Source organism: Galeopterus variegatus, unplaced genomic scaffold (genome assembly GCF_000696425.1).
Source record: "Galeopterus variegatus unplaced genomic scaffold, G_variegatus-3.0.2 Scaffold1737, whole genome shotgun sequence".
NCBI lineage: Eukaryota > Metazoa > Chordata > Mammalia > Dermoptera > Cynocephalidae > Galeopterus > Galeopterus variegatus.
In genome coordinates, this window is record NW_007727848.1 from 223,208 (window position 1) to 244,167 (window position 20,960).

At 47.8% G+C, this 20,960-nt stretch overlaps 1 protein-coding gene across 1 annotated transcript in view; it reads right to left on the minus strand.

Moving 5' to 3' along the window:
- Positions 1-20,960, minus strand: part of VOPP1 (vesicular, overexpressed in cancer, prosurvival protein 1) — a 48,478-nt gene that overhangs the window by 25,262 nt on the left and 2,256 nt on the right. The window contains exon 3 of the mRNA XM_008578663.1: positions 839-916. Within this exon, the coding sequence (XP_008576885.1) occupies positions 839-916 (78 nt within the window). The remainder of the gene's footprint in view (positions 1-838; positions 917-20,960) is intronic.

The window sequence follows — 20,960 nt, forward strand, 5'->3', positions numbered from 1 at the left end:
TGCTCAGTAAGGTCTTAAAACGTCAGTAAAGTCAGACTCTTAAAGTCATAAAGAAGCGGAAGTCATAAAGATAGGGAAGTCTTAACCCTCTGTGGGGTTTTCCTGATGACATCACCCCTGCATGGGAACAGAGGAAGGGGTGTGAGAAGTGCTCAGTTTCAAAGAAATCCCTTCCCACACATGCTCTGCCATCCCTGATGTCTGACGCGATCCCCGTTATCAACAGAGTCAGGCAGCGTCTCAGGGATACCCCAAACAGGCATCCTCTGAGGGCCAGGAGCCTTCACTCTGTGACGGCAACTCTGCTCCCTCCTCCAGGGGCTGCTGACATCACTCCCTCACCCCCTCTCCAGGGACAACTGGACAGACTCCAGACAGCAACTCGAACTTCCCTGGAAGAGCTGGCAGACGGACAAGGACACAGGCTGCCCACCTTGAAAGCCCAGATGCAGCTGACACACGTGACAGGGGTGATTTCCAGGCAGCAGAGACTTCACCATGGTTCTTGATTTACTGATTCTCTGATTCTTTGAGACAACCAGCATCGGCTCCATTTCAGAAGCCAGCTAAGGAGCTACTGAAGGATGAGGCTGGCATCCAGCCACCTTCCCAAAAGCCTGTGGAGGTGGGAGCGAGCTTTCTGCAAATGTGCAAATGCTGTGCGCACAGCTGCTGGGCATGAAGCCCACCCCCATGTACCTGTCTCCTTGACCCAGGCTGTCACAAGGCCATGATCCAAGGTGAAGGTGATGTAACTGAGGTGTAACAGAGCAGACAGGGCTCTTGGGGGTTGGGGATGGTGGAGAAGGGCCTCCAGAACAGGAAGGTTGCCACCTACCAAAAGTACCAGAGCCTCTGTATGGAGAGGGCCCGCACACAGCACCTGGAGCCACAGCAGTCTTCATAGGAGCGGCATCTGCAGGGAGAGAGGGGCACAGGCTGGTCAGAGTCAGGAGGGACAGCTGCTCCAGGCAGGTGTCTAGGCAGGGTTCAACGCAATCATCCTTAGACGAAAAGGACAGAACTGCCACCACAGCATTTCACAAATCTAGCACAGCTGCCTGTCATCAGTCTGCTGGCCCACACAGAAGGTGTCGAGATGACGTGGTCAGCATAACCCAAAGCTGTGCAGTAATTGCACATCCTGCGTGCCAAAGCACAAGGATTCCTTCTGGGTGGGTGTCATGACCAAAGACGGGCATTAAACTTGCCAGCTCTGCCACCACAAGGAAGCTCTACTCAGTCTTCAGTCCCCGATGACAGGGAAAGGATGGATGCCCCACTGAGCCCACTGAGGTTAAACAGAGGTTATGGAATCAAACAAATTAGGAGGTTTAGTCCTGGTCTTGCCACTTGCTAGCTGTGGGACTTCTGGCAAGTTAGTCAACCTCTGCGAACCTTGGTTTGCAAAATGGGTGGAGTGGAAGGACCCCTTCACAGTGCTGATCTAAGTTTTGAGGACATCATCCTCCCACAAAGTGTGATCACTGCTCACTCTCCTCCCTCCCCCATGTCTCCACGTGCCTGAGGCTCAGGGTCCCTGGCAGGGTGCAGGCTCGTGGGGATGTGCTCAGCAGCTGCTCCTCACCCAGAAGAGCAGCCTGGGAAAGGCCCTTGTGAGGACGGACCAAGCACGGGCTCCTTCAGCATTTCTGCCTGTAGTAGACTGAATGTCCCCCCGAACTCACTGAAGCTTGAATTGTGTCCCCCAAGTTTTATGTATTAGAAACTTGACTCCCACTGTGACTTAAGAGGGTGGGAAATCCTATTATGGTAATTAAAAGGTGGAGCCTTGAAGAGGTGACCAGATTGTGAGAACCACGCGGTAGTGACTGGACTAAAAGTGGTAGTTGGGGAGTGGTTCTGAGGGCTGTAAGGAGGAGACCACAGGAAGGGTCTCTCTCCGCTCCACCATTCTGCAGTGTGATACCATGCTGCCACTGTCACCACCAGCAAGACTCTCACCAGATGTGCTCCCTGGACTTTGGACTTCCCAGCCTCAGAAACTGTAAGCAATAAATTTTGTTTTCTTATAAATCAAGTTCCATGTATTTTGTTACAAGCAACAGAAATGGACCAGCGCACTACTCATCCCCAACCCCACACGTTTTTTGAAAAGGGAAAATGGTATGAAAGATCAACTCCTTTTGTTCTGCGCTGCTTCGGTCTTTACAGATACACTTTCACTAGAGCAACACTGGTCTGCATGGCAGTGCATGAGTTGGTGGACTGCCCTCAATAATACTAAACGATCACGTAATTTTGATCTAGGTTCCTGCCAATTTTTTATTCTCTAGAAAATACGTAGCTGGGAGAAATACACAATATAATCCAAGATCTTAAGCACTGAATTTGTAGGTTACTGCTGAACAAATAGGCTTGTTTTATGTAGAAATGTGTAGAAAACAGCTCCCTAGAAAGAACTAGCTGAAATACTGGTTACAGTGGCCGGGAACTCAGCAGATGTGAGCTCCAAAGCTGCTTCTCCCTGGTTCCACCTGGCAGGTTACTGAGGCTCCTAGGCATGGTTCTGCCTCTCTGTAAAGACCCAGCACCCAGCTGCAGCTAAATCCTCCACCATTTCACAGATAAACTGAGGTGAGAAGCACCCCCCACAACCTCCAGCAACACCTCCACACACACACAAACACACACACACACACATGCCATTCCACAGGCAATGTGGGTCTTCTCACATCCAGTCTTCCCATGGCCTATGAACATGGACTTGTACCTAGCACCTAAACTGTTGTGATTTCAATGAGAGGCTCCCATAAACTAGTGACTAAGCTAGTCTTCACTTGCTTTAACCAACCTTCTCACAGAGAAGGTGACATCTGAGCAGAGCCCATGCAGAAGTCCAGTCTGGCAGAGACCTGAGCCAGCACAAGGGCCTCAAGAGTGAAGGGGAAGGAAGTACTGGTCCCTGCAGTCTGAGCTCCAGGGGTCCGTGGCTGCATGCTGGAGAAGAGTGCTTAAGCACAGGGACTGAGGGAGAATGACACGCCCGGCATGGGGGCCATGAATCTAGGCCAGGACTGGGCCAGCAAGGGTCTGGCACAAGCGCTGTCTGCAATTCCTCCCTCCTCCTCTCCAAGGGCCTCACAGGTCTTGGACAACCTGCGTGTGTGTGCACTTACACATGCGGGGGAGCAGTCACGCAAGACAAAGGACTTCTTGCTTTTAGGGCGGGTGGAGCTTTCACCTGTAAGCTGAAAGAGATGGGACTGTTTCCTGTCACAGATTTGCAAAGACAACAGGCCTCAGCAATGATGTTAGATGCATAAGTGTGACAGTGTGGTAGGCAGAATTCAAAGATGTCCCCAAGATTCTCACCCCTTAGTGTACGTGCCCTGCATGGTCCCCTTCCCTTCAGTGTGGAGGGTCCTGTGAATATGACGGGATGGTCCCTCCCATCATTATGGAGCATTAAATAAGGCGGTATGTAATGTTAAGACTCTGCTGCAGCAGACCAGAGACTCTCCTGCTGACTTTGAAGAAGTGGCACAAGTGGGTGGCTAGAACTGAGGGTGGCCTCAAAGAGCTAAGAGCAATCCCAGCTGGACTTCAGTCCTACAGCCACAAGGAACTGAATTCTGCAAACAACCTGAAAGAAGTTGGAGGAGGACCACAACCACCAGATAACAACACTACCTTCTCTATCCCCACTTGATTTTCCTTTTCTTCCTCGGCCTTTTATCAGCTGCTGTGGAAATTCCACCCACCATGGTGACAGGGACAGAAGCAAGCTCAGGAACCCTTGGGGAAATGGCAGGAGTCCCTGAAACGACGCCCACAGACGGGCTCAGCAGCCACCCTGCAGTGGGGCCTGAAGCGCTTCTTAGTTTAACCCGGAACTTCATACTGACCAGAAACATTCCCAGAAAAGCCTGCATCATTCCACGTCAATAGTTCTCCACAGTTAGCAGATTACTTAATCATAAGAAGACAGAAATAACGCAATAATATCTGACATTAGTAAAAGTATGGTGTTCATTTGGGGTGAGCTACCAGTGCTCCAGCAACATTATACACCAGTGTTTTTCAGCAGTTGTGACCTCACTGGCAAACCGTGAAATCAAATTATTTGGTTGTATTTTACACAAGTGAAAATCGGTGTAAAAAACAATCAGAGGCATCATGTATAAGAACTGTTTTGTGGGCCGGCCAGTTAGCTCAGCTGGTTAGAGGCAGTGCTATGACACCAAGGTCAAGGGTTCAGATCCCTACACTGGCCACGCCAAAAAAAAAAAAAGAATTGTTTTGTGAAACTTGTGTTTTGGTCATACACACACAAAGGTAAGTGTGTACTAGGCTGTGACATAAAGCATATTTCTTCAAAGCTACAGTTGTGGAAGCCCCTGTCAAATGTGGATATAGGCTCAGGTGTCTGCTGTGTCCAGATGGGCTCCTGCTGGCCTCAGGCCCAAGGCCCCCGGCTATAAGGTAGCCAAAAAAAAAAAGAATTGTTTTGTGAAACTTGTGTTTTGGTCATACACACACAAAGGTAAGTGTGTACTAGGCTGTGACATAAAGCATACTTCTTCAAAGCTACAGTTGTGGAAGCCCCTGTCAAATGTGGATATAGGCTCACGTGTCTGCTGTGTCCAGATGGGCTCCTGCTGGCCTCAGGCCCAAGGCCCCCGGCTATAAGGTCCCTTCTTACAGTCAACAGCGCTGGCTAAGGTCTCTTTCTAGTTCGCACCTTCTGCCTGGGTGACACTGTGTTTGGTCCGATGGTTTTTGCCATTTTTGCTTCTCATTCTACTATATAATGCCCTGCAATGGGTCCACACCTTCTGCCTGGGTGACACTGTTTGGTCCGATGGTTTTTGCCATTTTTGCTTCTCATTCTACTATATAATGCCCTGCAATGTCAAACTCTAAAAGGCACAACTCTCGCAAAGACCCTCCCAAGTGGGAACACCCCCTGCTCACCAGCCTCTATAAACGACCTCTGCTGTGGATGCTGACAGAGGGTGAGGTGGCTGAGGAGGGTGCGGAACAGAGATGACAGATGCCTGTGGCTGCAGGAACCAGGCTGTGGTCTTCCCAACCCGGTGCCATTATTCTCCCATTGCTCTGCCACCCTTGCCACCATCACGATCCCTGTGTGTGTCTCTCTGGGTTTTACCCTGGACTCTGACAAGAGCGGCCTCGGCTCTGGGCACAGCGAGGGCTGAACGGGCACCTGGTGTCCATCTGATCCTGGTGATCATGAACTTGGCATAAAGGAAGAAAGCAGGTATAAGGTAATTAATTTAGAGACTGGATCTTCTTTCAAGAGCTGAATTTGTTAAAATGATTCCCTTTCAGAGTTACACTTACAACGAAGCCTTTGCTGCTTTGAAAGCTAAGCCCTGCAGCATCCTGTTCTCCACGTTAGAGGAAGCAGACAAGAATCTACCAGCTCTCAGACATAGTTAGAGCCCCTTGCCTAGAATCCTGGGAGATTTTACACACACACACACGTGCACACACACACTCAGCCTGACAACTTATCTATCCTGGAATATTGGGACTATAATGGATTACAAGTTCCTAATTCAAATTCCTCTCTGTTGGCATGATTCAACATCTAAGTGCTTTATCTATCTCACTTTTCAGGATCCAAATTCAGAACACCAGCAGCAAATAACATTATCAACTGATATCTGCTTTCTTCCCTCAAAACACAGAGCATCCTTCCTTTATGCTCCCTTCTTCAGCTGAAGACCATGTGCTCTAAGCAGTCCTTCCCCGGCTCCCAGTGTAGATGCCGGAAGCACCAGCACTCGGGGGAGCACACAATTACCCACGGGGGACCCTGTCATCCCTCTTCTCTCTGCTGCTTTCTTCCAGTGAAGCTGCTGGTAAACTGGAGCCCTAAGCACATACCCGCTGACATTTCAAATAGCTGCAATTATAAAAAGAATGTTAACTGTAGCACTGAGCTTAATTAACAGTAGTAAACACTACCAGTCAGTCTAGCACACTAAATAAGCCCGTCATCCAAAATTGGGTCTAATGCTCCTAGTGCCCTAAGCCTGGTGTTCCAAAGGACATCTGCAAGACTAAGCTGGATGCAGAACAGACCAGGATGGAGACAACAGAATGGGATTTTCCTCCGTGTTCTACTCTGTGTGCCAGATGTATAAATTCTCAGCTTTGCAGGAGAAAGGAACAAACATCACTTTTAATTAAATCTACTCTTGAGCACATCCAGTTGTGGCCTGAGACGCTGAAATATGTGAGATCCTTCACAAGAGTGGAAAGAGCATGTACAGCAGCAGAAATGGGCCCTGGAACTGCTTCTTGTCAGCCAAGCATTCCTCACTGCATCCCGGAATCTAAATGCACATTTCTGATAAGGTCAGAGAACGCGATCGCACGCTCTGAGCAGGTGTTCATTTGTAATTAAGTATATCACAGAGATGAAATCTGGGCATCTACCCCCTCCCCCAGTAGATGACAGGTGACGCAGTCGTTAGGATGGACAGTGTAAAAGGAAGTGTATGTCTGCAAGTATATGGACCACAAGTCAGAGTTGTGTGATAGCAGCGGTTAAGTGAGAGCACAATAGGACGGCCCCTTGGGAGTTTTTAGAGCCTTAGAAGTAAGCACGTGTCATACTTAGTCCTGCCCAGGAGAGAAGAGGGTCTGGACATGGGACACATTTATTCCTAGCCTTTGCATCTCATAAATCTCAAGAGTAGAAAAGGATAATACATTGACCAGTGTCAATGACCAGTGTCAATAAGGCACAAAATCTTTCTATTTAAAAAAAGTAGCAAAATGTTGATACATAAACTTTTTCATGTGGTGTTGCTACAAACTGAATGTGTGCGTTGCTCTCCAAATTCATATGCTACAATGCTATTCCCCAATGGGATGGTGTTAGATTGTGGGGCCTTTGGGAGGTAACTGGGTCTTGAGGGTGGAGCCTCACGAGTGGGATTAGTGCCTTCGTAAGCAGAGGCCTGAGGGAGCCAGCTCCTCTCTCTCACTCCACCATGCAAGGACACAGGAGAAGACAGCCCTCTGCAAACGAGCAAGAGGCCCTGCCACACGCTGCATCTGCTGGCACCTTGATCTTGGACTTCGAGCTTCCAGAAGTGTGAGAAATACACGCCCACTGTTTAAGCGGCCCAGTCTCCGGTATTATTGTTATAGCGGACTGGACTAAGACAGTTAAGTGGTAATTAGTTATGTTTAAACCAATTTGTAGAAAATCATCTCTGCTTCTGGTGGAACAACTGACATATGGGTAAATTATTTAGGGTGCAGGTTTAGAGACAGTTCGTGTGGGCTGTAAAATTTTTGGTGCTAAATAAGTAACAGGGTGTGGCTAAGAAAGGAAAACTTCTGAGTTTTAAATGAATTCCTGCCAACTCTATTTCATTTAATAGTCCAGTCTGCCCCCGCCCCACACAAGGTAAGTCTCAGCAGACTGTTCTCTGCTGGTACAACTTTCCTTCCCTGTTCCATCCCAAGTGTCTTAGTTTGACGTTGATCTGGTCTCCTCAATTACACTAAACTTATCTTGCTATCTGGACCTGCTTTTTACACTACACTTCTGATCTACACTTTCCCATGGAGCTGGCCTGTGGCAGATGCTGGAAGAAGGCTTCCTGAGTTTGAGTCAGGAAGTACATTCGGGCATATCAGAGGCCTTCAATGAACTACCCATGAGAAACTAGCCTCTCTGGAAAAACTAAACACAGAGCCCTATGAGGTGTCAGTGGAAAACTCCAAAGGGATAGTGAAACTCCAGGGGACAGAGCAGGAGGGCTTGATCCTCAGCCGACCCAACGCCCTTGGCACATCTCCTTTTAAGAGATCTGTGCCTTATTTGCACCAAGGAGTCCACCCCGACCACATGCAGTGGCGGGCTTGCCTTTCAACCTCTCCATACAGGGGCTGCCCCCCTGCTGAACCCCAAGGCACCACCTTCTGTGACAAGGGACATTCTTCCTGTGCAGAATCCAAGTCTGGCCACCCCCACCCCCTGCCATCTGATTCCCGACTCGCAAAGCCAGTTTTTCAATGTCTAAAGGGACCCTCATGTTTTCTGAGCCTTTTCTTCTCCAGGAAATGATGCCCAGTTTGGGTACAGTCTTGGTTTCCCATCACCAGGAAGAATCCCAGTTCACTCTCATTTCCACACTTACTGCAATCTCAGATGACATCAGCCCTTTAGCAACCATAACACAGCTGAATCGTAACAAACTTTCCATCGGCTAAAACTCCCCAGCTTTTCTCATTAAGTTCTGCCTTCCCAGCCTGTACTGGTACAGCAGGGTTTGGGGACCTAAATATAGGATCTTATACTTGTCCATAAAAAAACATGAACTTATGGAAATCTGGCCCATAATTTGTCTGTCAAGAGGTTTTGCATCCACATTCTTGTTACTCAAGGCATTCACTCTTCCTTCTAGTTTTCTGTCGTTTAAGTGAAAAATTAGAGTCAAGTTTTGTTGAGACCCAGGAATGCCACATGCTACTCAGCTGCTGTGGATTGAATGTCCCCCAAAACTCATTGAGACTTAACCCCCACTGTGACAGTATTGAGAGCATGGGACATCCTACTACGGTAATTGAAAGTTGGGCCCTTGAGGAGGCGATTAGATTGTGAGGACCATGCCCTGGTGAATGGATTAATCCACTCATCGTTTAATGGTGGTCATGGGCATGGCTCTGCCTTAGTAGCTCTCTCTGTCTCTAGCTCTGCCATGCACCATGTGAGACCCTGCATCTCTGCAGAGCCACCACCAAGAACAAGGACCTCACCAGATGTGTTCCCTGGATCTTGGACTTCCCAGCCTCCAAAACTATAAGCAATAAAAAATGTTTCTTTACAAATTACCCAGTTTCAGGTATTTTGTTATAAGCAACAGAGATGGACTAATACACCAGCCTGTCCAGCTTTTCCTCTCTTCAGTGATTCCACAACAGATGACTTAGCACACCAATGTCCAATAACTCTACAGTCAGGCCAGGTGGAGATGTGACTCAGTCCTGAAAATTAAGTGGAATCTTTCCATGCCTTACAACTAGAATCTAAGCCCAGCAGGCTGCCTGGAGCAAGAAAATCAAAGGAAGAGAAAGAGAGAAGGCCACACAACACCGTGAGTCCCAAATTAGCCACACAGAGTTCAGAGAGAGGACACCAGGAGTGTAGCCTGAACGGGAGGATGGAGCAAGGGGTAGGAAGGTGAGCACTAGGCCCATGCCCAAGCCACAGCAAGCCGACCTCTAACCGAAGAATCATTTCACTGCAGGGATAAAAAAACTACGGAGGGCATTTTATGTCATGTGATTCATATCCTAATTTAAAAAGAAAAAAAAGGAAGGAAGGAAGAGATGGATCAAGACCTTATCTCCCTACAGCTTGTAAATGTGATTACCACAGCACACCTTCCATATTTTCATTCAAATCCATGACAAAATGATGACAAAGGAGCCAATGGTGAATCCCCTAGAGACCTTCACCCACGTTGAGATGTCACTAATCATAATCTTATAGGTGCACCTATTTGCAGCACCTATTTGCACACTAACTGTCCTATTTATTTAGACCAGAATTCTCTATCTTTTCAGCTAGATACTGAGTTAGTCACTATCAAATATCTCCATGGAACCCAGGTACATAGTCAAGTCAAGGATGTCCCAGTCTCAAGGTCCCACTGAAGAAAACAAGACCAATCTGACAGGATGTTAGAGGGGCAAAACCAAATTAGCTTCATAAAACATCCCCTTAATCATCTCCTGAAACCTATGCAGAGCCCCCAACTCTGGCCACTGCCCTGGATGGTAAGCCCACCTTCCATCTTCTGCACACGTCCTTCTAAAACCCCAGCTTTGTGCCCACTTGTCTCCTGAGCACACTGGCATCCCAGGATCCCTGCCTCTTCCCTCCTCACGAGGCCATCTGTGACCGTCGTGATTTTCCTCTCACTCTCTCAAGCACTCTTCTCTTGACGAACATCAGTGCATCCCACCCATCTCCTTCCCAGCACTGCGTCTATCATCTGAAAATCTACTACAGAAGCCCCTTTACCTGCAGGGGTATGTTCCAAGACCCCACATGGATGCCTGAAACCACAGATAGTACCAAACCCTATGTATACTATGTTTTTCCTATAAATGCACACGTGTGATAAAGTTTAATTTATAAATGAGGCACGGTAAGAGATAACGACAGCTAATGATAAAATAGAACAATTATAACAAATTGCCAGCATCACTACTCCTGCACTTTGGGGCCATTATGAAGTAAAGTAAGGGTGACTTGAACACAAGCACCGTGACACTGTGACAGCTGACCTGATCACCCAGACAGCTAAGAAGTGGCCAATGAGCAGGTGACATAAACAGTGTGGATACACTAGATGAAGGGATGATTCACATCCCAGGACAGACAAAGCAGGACCCCACAAGATTTCATCGTGCTCTTCTGAATGGCATGCAATTTAAAACTTATGAATTGTTTATTTCTGGAATTGTCCATTTAATATTTTCTAACAGCAGTCAACAGAACTGAAACTGCAGAAAGCGAGACCATGGGAAAGGGGGGCTACTGTAACTCATCACCAGTTCTGCCTTCCTCTAATAAGCTTTTTTTATTGTATTATTTAATGTAATTATTTCCAGACTTATGGCATAACCTGATAGTTTACATCTCTGGCCTTGCCTTTAGGACTCCAACCTGTCATGGGAAAGTAATCTCTGTCTGAGGGAGGCAGTGCTCAGTCCCACCCCACAGGACTCCTCACATGTGGACATGATTCATGCATGAGGGAGGTGGTCCAGGTGGACCCCAGCAGCCTCAGGTGGTCACACTGTGTGAGGAGCACTCTGGCAAGCAGCAGCTCCCAACACTGGCTCACACCAGAATTGCTGCGCAGCTTTGAAAACCCCCCTGCCTGTTGGCTGGGAATCATTCCTCAGTGTTGCTTTGTCTCTCATGGGATGACGGAGATGCAAAAAGGATTACTCAGAGCCCATTTCTTCTGAGCAGTGAGAGACCCCAAAGGGGTTAATCTCCCGGAACCCTCAAGAGAGAGGCATTCCTTCCTTGGGAAATTAACCATGAACTGGGGTTCTCTCCCCACATTTATTCTCCAGAACAGGAAGTTACAGAAAAGGAACATAAGTGGAGTTATGGCTAAGTACAGTTTAACAATAGAGGCTGGTAACATCAGTGAAATAACAAAGTGACATTCCATAGTGCACACATTTATTCTCCAGAACAGGAAGTTACAGAAAAGGAACATAAGTGGAGTTATGGCTAAGTACAGTTTAACAATAGAGGCTGGTAACATCAGTGAAATAACAAAGTGACATTCCATAGTGCAATTTGCAAAAGGTTAAGTCGATCCACCAACAAAAGCTTGTTCTTAGCAAACACTGTTTTTCCCCACAGCAATTTTGCCAGTATCTTTACATATCAATCAGTAGGTTAACCAAGGACATCTGCCCTGAGCCAGCAATTCTCTACTTATAACAGACTTTAGCCTGATGAAAGTTTCCTTTCTTTTGTAAGGTTAACATTTCTATACGTAATTCCAAAAGGTTAGTCTAAACCTGAGACTACAGGGCTTTGCAAAGTAGGCACTGTGAAATACATCTGCTTTATAAATGTTAGTATATTCCACACTCAGGTGAGAGCTGAGAAGCTGAATGTGGAACCCCTTGCCCATTATTCCTTTCTTGGCAGCCAGCAGGTGTGGGAGTGGTGAGGGGTTGGGAGGGTTGGGGGCAGTTTGGGATTGCTGTTTTGGCTTTTCTGATCAGTTTGTTAAACTCACTCACTCTTCTGCCACGCTCTTCCCTGAACTTGCTCTTTTGAGGGGCTGTTTCTCACTGTCCTCCCAACCACAAACCCCTGAGTTCCTTGACTCCCCACACTGATCCTTCTGTGAAGCACGCTTCATGCCCACTGCCTGTTTCTCAGGCCTACGGAAAGGGTTAGACTCTCCACATCTTGCTTTGACTGTAGCCATAACCACCTCGTCTCTAGCCTCTGCCTACCATCCAAGCACCCTCCTGCTGCCAGACACCCTCTGGAAGACCGAGCTGGGGCACTGCCTTTGCTTTGTGCAGAAGGAAGTCTCAGCTCCTCGGAAAGCCATCGAGACCTTTCTCATTAAGTTTCACCCTCCTTTTCCCATCTCACCTCCTGCCACCTGCCAGATGCCCTCCACTGCAGCCACGTGGCTCGCCCAATGCACCGTGCACCTTCATACCTCCATGCCTATGTCCCCCTGTATCCTCTGAGACCGCTCCTCACCCTTCACAGACCAGCTCTGTGAGGTCTTTCCCAAGACCACCCCCTGTCCTCCCCATACCTCTTGCTCCTCGCTTTGCAGGATCCCTGTCTATAGTTCTCACCATGTGCAATATTGTTGTTAACTGTTAAAGGCATCGGTCTTCCATACCAGACATGAGCTCGAGAGCAATCCCATCTCATTCCTCTGTGTATAGCCCAGGTGCCAACCACCATTCCTGGCCCACTGTTTGCTTTAAACAGAAGTGTTGTTGCAGCAGAAAGGAGACTCGCCTCGGAAGGGAACATTACATAATTAACATGAACTCAAAGAGTACAAAGTACACTTTGATTAAAATGTTAACACACAGTGCTGGTGAGGGTGGTTTGAAACAGGCGCTCTCACAAAAAAAACAGCTGATTACATCATGACAACCTTCAAGGAGAGCAATCTGGCAGTATTATTAGTGACAACCACCAAGCTGCAGCAAGAAGGGCCCCGGGTTCCTGAGCTGGGGTCGTGGGAGGTGAGGGCTTTTGCTACACGCCCCCCCGATATCTGCACTCAGCCCAGCAATGACCAAGCCACCGCTGGAAGCTCCCCAATCTCCCCTGTCTGAATGTGAGGGGTGGCAGAGGCCTCAATCCCACCCCTCCTCCTTCCTCCTCCTTCCATCCCATTTCCTTCCCCTTTCCTTGCTCCCTCTCCCTCCCAACTGCTCCACAACATCCTAGAATGTAAAAAAAAAAATAACATTAATAAAATAAAATAAAAATAAATAAATAAACTTAAAATAAGCATAACCTGTGATTCAGCAATTTCTTTTTTTCAAATTAAATTAAATGTGCTCATTTATTTTTTAATTGGCAAGTATTAATTGTACATATTATGGGTTATGGAGTTATATTTAAATACATGTATAAAATGTGTGATGATCAAATTGGGTAATTAGCATATTCACCATTGAAAAAATTTATCATGGCAATTCTCCTTCTGAAAATTCGTCCCCTAACAAAAGTAAGTTTTAGCAATACAAAGACGTGGCATGTAGGCAGACGTTTATTGAATACTGGGGCATACCGTCAACCTTTCCAAACTCCTGGAACTCAGAACTGTTTGGATTCATGAACAGACATGTAATACCATGTATTTCATGATACTACCAGCTGTATCTGCATGGAAATATACAAAACATCACACCAAATGGAATTTTAAAAAGACTGTAAACAGCCTCATGTCTGTTCAAATCTGTTCTTGCTGCCACGTGAATTATTAAAAATTTGTTGATGAGCACTGCTTTAATTTTATAATTACAGTTGAGGAACTGTGAGCCTCCAATAGTAAAATAACAACAATGAAAACCCCAAAACTGGCACTACCTGAATGAACAATAATTATAGGGGAATGTATAAATGAATTATGCTATATCCCCAGGGAATATTACTAAGTCACTATCAAAAATAATGAGGTTTCTTTGTATACTGATTTAGAAGAATATACACAACATATAGTTAATGGGAAAAAAATCAAGTTATAGAATATATATAGAAAAGTCACATTTTAGGGGTCTGGTGCTCTTAAGTGGAAGATGACCAATGAAATCTTTCTCCCTGTTATGGAGAAGAAAACATCTAACTTTCACCAGGAATCACTGATAAACCCAACAAGAACTGAGGAAGAAGAGAAATTCCACTTCAGGATGTCTATCTCCAGACCAGACTCCCTGCCCCTCCCAGGCTGCCAACTGAGGCCTCCACGAGGACAGCAAGGGGCAGGGAAGGGGGATGTGAAGGAGCGCACGGTGGAGGACATGCCCCTGCCCCCAGCCCGCCCTTTTCCACCCTGCAAATCCTGCAAGTCCCCAGTGCTGCTGGGAGGAGAGTCGGGCAGAGGGAGCCCAGCTGCACTTGCACAGAGGGGACTCCCCGTCAGGCCAGTGTCTGACCACGGAGACATGAGGGGAGCTCACACTGAGTTCTCCTGTGGGTCAGAGGTAGCCTTGTGCCCAGAGACCCTGGCACTGACCCTGGCACCTGCAAATCTAGCAGGCAGGTAAAGTCACCCAGCTGGGCGCTGGCTCACAAAACTCATTCTGGGACCTTAATCTGACACCTGTGAACAGCACTTCACCCACTCCCATCATTAATTATTCGCAGCAGAGAAACAAACTCAGAAAGAGACCACAGCACAGGGTAATGTAAGTAGTTTAAAAGAGCTTCACACTACAATGGGGGATTTGGCAACAGGGCCTCAAAAGAGCCAGAGAAGAACAGTACTAGCAGCAATGGACTCTGTGGTGCTGGGTAAGCCACAGACTGTGAGGTCCTCTGTGTCCCCATATGCGGGTTCCCTCCCCTTCAGTGGAGGTCTGAAAATAACAGGTACTCAGTAAATGTACAGCCTGACAGATGTGTTTCTTACCTCTGTGCCATATATCCTTACCTTCCTCCTGTACCCAACCCAAATGCTGTCCATGCACTCCCCAGAGCCTCAGTGTAGCTGGTGTGGGAGAAGCTTCCCCACGTTCTTTCCTTCGATGATGGGCACTTATATCTGAGCCAAAGCCTCACATAAGTGGGCAAACAGCACACCCCGACCCAGGTGCCTGTACCTCTGCTCCATCATGTGGCAGCCAGAGATGTGACCAGTCACACAAAAGATCCCAAAGATGCTGCTGGTCCAGGGCAATTAGCTCAACACCTCTTTGGGTCAGTTATTTCACTGGTAAAACTAGGCAGGGATGGTCTTCAGGTTTTTCTCAGTATCCTAAGAGAACAGAGGTAAGTCAAGGACCACCTTTGGAGTCAAATCTTTTCCAATTGCCAGCTCTTCACGGGACCACAGGGTTATTCTCACTGTTAAATCACTGGTTTCTAGTCAGTAAGTCTCTACTACTTCTAACCCACCCTCAGTTTTCTGGGGGGACACCAGATTCATTTCTATTCATAAAGAACAAAAAATGTGCACATCTAAATCATCAGCTTTCTCTGGCTTGTTTTAATGGCATGAAAAGTCATTATCTGAATAACATCCATATCCCTGACTGGCAGAAAGCTACAGCTCAGCATCTAATATGTCTAAGGAACCTCAGAATCCGGACCAGTGAGTGGGCACAGGCTCCTGGATCCATCCCACTGCCTGATTATGGGATTAGCACCTTTTCCCCACTATCCTGTCAGCAGCAGGACCTGCAGCAGAAAGAAGACTCGGCACTTGAAAGGAAATGTCAGGTGGTTGCTTTGTATTCGGCAAGCAGGTTGGACGCTTAATGAGCTAAAATCCATCTTACATTTGTCACTTGTCTCTGCCATAACACATGAGCCTGCCTGATCACTCATCTCTTATTCTCTAGGCTATAAATTATTCTGAGCAGCCAGCCAGAGGGTCATGGAGTAAGCAGGATGAGACCTTGAAGATCATCTAGCACAGGGAACAGTGGCCCAGAGAGGTTAGGAGATTTGCCCAAGATCACACAGCAACCTGATGGCAGAGCCAGACTTGAGAAGGTCTCTTGACTTCCAGCCCCTAAAACACTTTCCATTCCCAAAGAATGCTGCCAGAATCACTCCTTCCATCCCCCACCCTCCTCTGGGCCCCCACTGGTTTCAGTTACTAAACGTACACTGAATGCCTTCTGTAGGCCAGGCCCTGTGTTAGCACAGAGAATATGAAAATCAACAAGACAGAACCCGTGCCCTAAATTCCCAGTCTAGGGAGGGGACAGCAAGGATGTTTTATTTTAGCAACAGTAAGTCCCATGGAGGAGCACGCAGCCTATGGTACTGGAGCACTATGAGGGACACACACCCCTTGGCTGAAACAGAGTAAGGGCAGAAAGGAGGACCATTATCACAAGCTTCCTGGAGGAGAATATCCGTGACACAAGCTTAGAAAAGCATGCTGTGCAAGTAAGCGCTCCATGAACATCAGCCACTATTACTCCCAGTATCTGTATTATAATTCGCTCGACAGGCCCTGGCACAGCGGTGGGCTCTGTCTCAGCTTGTCCTGGAGTGAAGGCAGAAATGGGAGAGCAGGTGGAACTCAGAGGCTTGGGGAGTGAGCCAGCCTGTGCAGTGCTGCCCTCCATGTGATGCTCTCCCTCCATCGTCAACTTTGGAGGAGGCTCCTAAGGTCCCTGGTCACTCACACTCAAAAACTTGCCATGTGACACACAGACACACCCTGTATCACCTTCCACCCATGTCTGCCTTTCAAGCCATCTCCTGCTTTCTGCTCTTCTGGACACTATGCCCTTCCAGGGATGGAGGCGGTGGCAGGAGAGCCTCTGGGGAGCTGAGGAGCACGTGGGCTGGAAATCTCCATGGAAAGGATGACATTTCTTGCAGACAAGAGAGACACTTCTGACCTGACAGACCCCCAACTGCCCACGAAGGGGTGGGTTATGGCCGTGATAGGGTCCACGGAGGCACCGCAGGAGCCCCTAGGTAACCCCTGATAGACACTGAAGACAGGCTGGGAAGGGCCCCTTCCAGAGAGTCACCAAGAGCATGCCCCACTGTGAGACACGTCTGTCCTCTGGGGCAGCAGTTCCCAAGTCTGTACTCAGGGGTCCTATCTGGTCCCTTCTGAACACAGACCCTGGCCCTCTCCAAGCCCCAGTATGCTAAAATCTCAGTGTGACAAAATTGCAAGTATTGGTGATATTAGAGTCATTACACAATTATTGAGTCCCTGCTCTGTATCCTACATGCACTGTAGCATTCTACACTCAGAGCACCCCAGTGCAGTAGGTGCCATGACCATGTCTACCTTATACAGAAAACTCAAGCCTGCAGGCAAAGCCCAGTCACTCACTGGCAAGAGCAGGGTGAGCCTGGAAGCCCCGTCTACTATGCCACACAGTTTCCACTGCACATGCTGGAGCACTGGGTTCAGAATCCGTGAAGGGAAGGTGCTCCCTGTCACCTGACACAGGAGGACTCAGCACTTCCTGCAGCTACCTGCATGTCAAAGTGAGCTCCCAGATATGAAACTGTATTTACTCTTCTCTGACATGCCACCTGTGTCTGCAATACTTTCTGGGCTGGGAGGCAAGAGCACTCCTGTTGGTCCCTGCAGCCCTAGAACGTGCTCCTTGGCCAGGTCCCACCCTCGTCTTCCCCTCTGCTGCCTCTCTGCAGTGACTGCATCCCCCACCGTGCAGACAGAAGGGTTGAGCGAGCTGGTCTGAGCAGGACAGCTCAGGTAGCAAATGTAAGCAAAGCAACTGGACTTGGTGAGGCCATGTGACCACTGGCTACTTTTAAATCAACCGTTGCCAAGATGAGACACCACTAAGCCCTGAATCAAAGCACAAAAAAGGCATATTTTAATTAGGAGCTCTTGAAAGGGCAGCCTGCAACAGGAAAGAAGGGTAATGAAGTGCAGCGCAGTAGAAGAAAAAGTGACAGGAGGGAGGCTTGAGATACGTGTTGCTTTTCTGTTTGGATCCCAATGCATTTTTTTCTTCAATAATGAGGAGAATATTTTGTTTGTCCATATACACATGAAGTCCCCCAGCTCGACACTGGTAAAATAACAAGCAAATGAAAAAAACCTTGATGAAGACAGAGACAGAAAGAGAGACATCATTTAGCATAAGAAATCTGGACGGGTGAGAGTAATTCTGTATGTCCAGGTAGCTACAGTGGAAGCCTGGATATCATTTAAAGAAATTAGCCTCTATTAGCTCAAGAACTGGAATGCTGGAATGAAATTCGAGGACATGCAGAGCAGCAAGAGAAGGAGTGCCACGTGGGATCTCTAGTGACACAAAACGAAACTAGCTTTCCAAATGTAAGAGTGAGATGTCTGAAACAAGTTTGCAACCTAGGTGTTCTCTCCCCAGTGCTTTCCACACGGTAAGTTATAGTCACAAACAGAGGCATCATTTGGAATATATTTTCTGCAAGGGAGAAAAAAATCTAAAAGAGAATAGAAGGATGGCCTCTTGAGTCAACATATCTTTAAGGAATTACCTATTTTGGAGAATCTTATATAAAGCAATTTATCCAGAAGAAATAACAGGTAGACTACACCAGACATGTATTTTTTAAATGAGATGTTATAACTCATGGGTTTTTTAATGTGACGTTAAAGATACTTCAGAAATAACTGGTCAATCTCACATTATCTTATCGCAGCCCCTGGGGCCCGAATACCTTCCTGGTCCTGTGGGCTGCATGAGGCAGGGGAGCCACGGCCGCTCCTCGGGCAGCGCCTTGCACACCAAGCACATGCGGAGGCCAGTCCAGCAGGATGCAAGGACAGCAGGCCACAGGCCAGATGCTACATACTGTGCAGGCCCTGTGCAGCTGGGCGAGCTGGGGCTGGGCTGGGTCTCCTTTACCTGCACCACCAACTGTGCCACCTTGGCAGAAGCCAGGGCCTGAGCTTCAGGGACCAACAGCAACATTCCCCAAAAGGTTAGCTCCTGGGGCAGCCACATCTTCTGCAGGCCCAAGCACTTCCAGTGGGGTTGTGCCTTTTCCATGGCTACCGTCTGGCCCGCAGCAAATCCATCCTTGAGAGAGACATGGAGCAGAAGAGAGCTCAGCAGTTTCTCTTCATTCCCCTTGAATCTCCTTCATCACCCCAACCTGATGGAAGCAGGAAGAAGAGCTTTCCCGACTGCCTAGGGTGTGCACCAGCCACTCCATGTGTGCTGGCGGCCTGAAGAGCCACATTTCTCTTTGGCACCACACTGGGCTCATGGCTGTTTGCAGAAGAACTAACCTCACGAGCACATGCAGCAGAGGTGCAGGCCAGCTCTGGGTGAGCAGACCTTCATGTGTGGTTTGGGGGCAGGCCACATGCAGTCCCTGTGCTATGAACCTAGAAGGTCAGAACCTGAGTTCACGTTTTACAGAGGAACAAGCTGGCTGACAAGGCCAAAGAGCTGATAAAAAAACAAAGCAAAGCAATGGAAATGTTGGGAGCTAGACACAGGTGGTGACCACACAACACGGGGAATAAATGCTCCGCTACTGCCCTGTCCACTCTGAAATGGTTAATTCTGTTATGTGAATTTCAACTCAATTTTAAAAATACAGCAAATATTTTAACCCTGAGCTTTTGAATTCTGGAATCTCCACACTTAAAATCTATGCTTAAAATAAGGTTGCCAGAATGTGGGAAATAAATACTGGGAGAGCAAGCTGGTGAAAAATAAACTTGGCGAGCGTGGAGACAAGCATCAGGTGACAGGTGCTGTGCCAAGCGCTGGGGCTGAGTAATTGCCCAGGCACGAACCCAGCTTGGAAACCCTCGCAGGACACCACCATGGTACCCTAGCATTGCTAGCAAAGACCATCCAACATGCCACTGGAGCGAGGGAACTGAGTGGCGGAAGGCAACAAACCTGCCAGGCAGAGAAATGGGTCACCTGCATGAGTCAACATTGACCACATGGTGGAGACTGGGAAGAGACAGATCCAGTCAGTGTTCAGAGATGTGAACTGTGTGCCAGGCAGTCAGCTAGGCACTGGGAACTCAAATATTTACGAGCCTTTGCCTTCACACGCTCACAATAAAGGAATATAGAGCCAGAAAGCTATCTTGAAAACCTACTGTTTAAAGGTGGCTAAGAAGTTGGACTTTGTTCCTGATGCTTTTAAGCAGAAAAGTGACATGAAAATTGAGAAAGAAGTGAGAACTGGATGGGAGAAGAGATGAAAAGGAGGCCTGCTAGAAAGTTTCTGCAGTGGTTCAGAGGAGTGTCCAAGGAGGCCTGGGTTCAGGTGAGGGCATGGGGGAGAGAGGCGAGAAACGGGAGGTCAGAGGTAGACCCAGGAGACTACGGGGTGTGGCTGGGGTTTTCCGGTGGCTAAGAGACTGAAAGACATTGATTCATGAAGGGGCACAGGACAACACCTAGCCTACAGCAAGCACTCAACAAATGTCACCTGCCGTTACCTGTATGTTGAGTTTCAGTATTCTAGGAGAGTGACTTGACTTAAGTTTTCAGGATAGCACATCTGGGGGCTCTGGATCCTTCTCCTCACCATGGGAAGAGAAGAGGTGAAAGGAAACCAGTGACAGGAGCAGGGCTTGTCTTTGTCTACCTCGTCTCTGGCTCAGAGCAAAGCCACTTCCAATATGTGTCATGAATGGGTGAATGAATGAAGGAGCAAATGAATGAGTAGATATGAGAACAACAATGACCTCTAACTCCCAACCTCTACAAAGCCGGTCTACAAGACGACTGGGGAAATATCTGTTTTCAAGGAAGAACTCACAGGAAGATGCACATTGTGTTAAGAAACTGAATTGAGAAAATAAAGCCTACTGGTGAAAATTCATTATACTGAGAACTAAAACATTTTATCTCTCTGCTATCCTATAAGCACTTTTCTTCAACCTGACAACTCTGCAATCAGAGTCAAAGTCCTTATGCTGCTGCTCCATTTTCCAAGTGGGTTTTGTCTTTTTGCAGGCTTTTTGTCAGGACCCCTGCAACGTGGGACATTAAGGCCTCCTGCTTGGCAGTGTGAAACCAAGGAACACTGCCAGTCCCCTGTGCTTTGTCCCCATTCGCAGACGGGTGCCTACCTCCTCCTATACTGGTCTCCTCAGGAACAACAGGCAAGGGCCAGCCAATTAGCTCAGCTGGTCAGAGCATGGTGCTGGTAACACCAAGGTCCAGGGTTTGATTCCTGTACCAGCCAGCCGCCAAAAATGAAACCAAAAGACAACCCCCCCCCCCCCCCC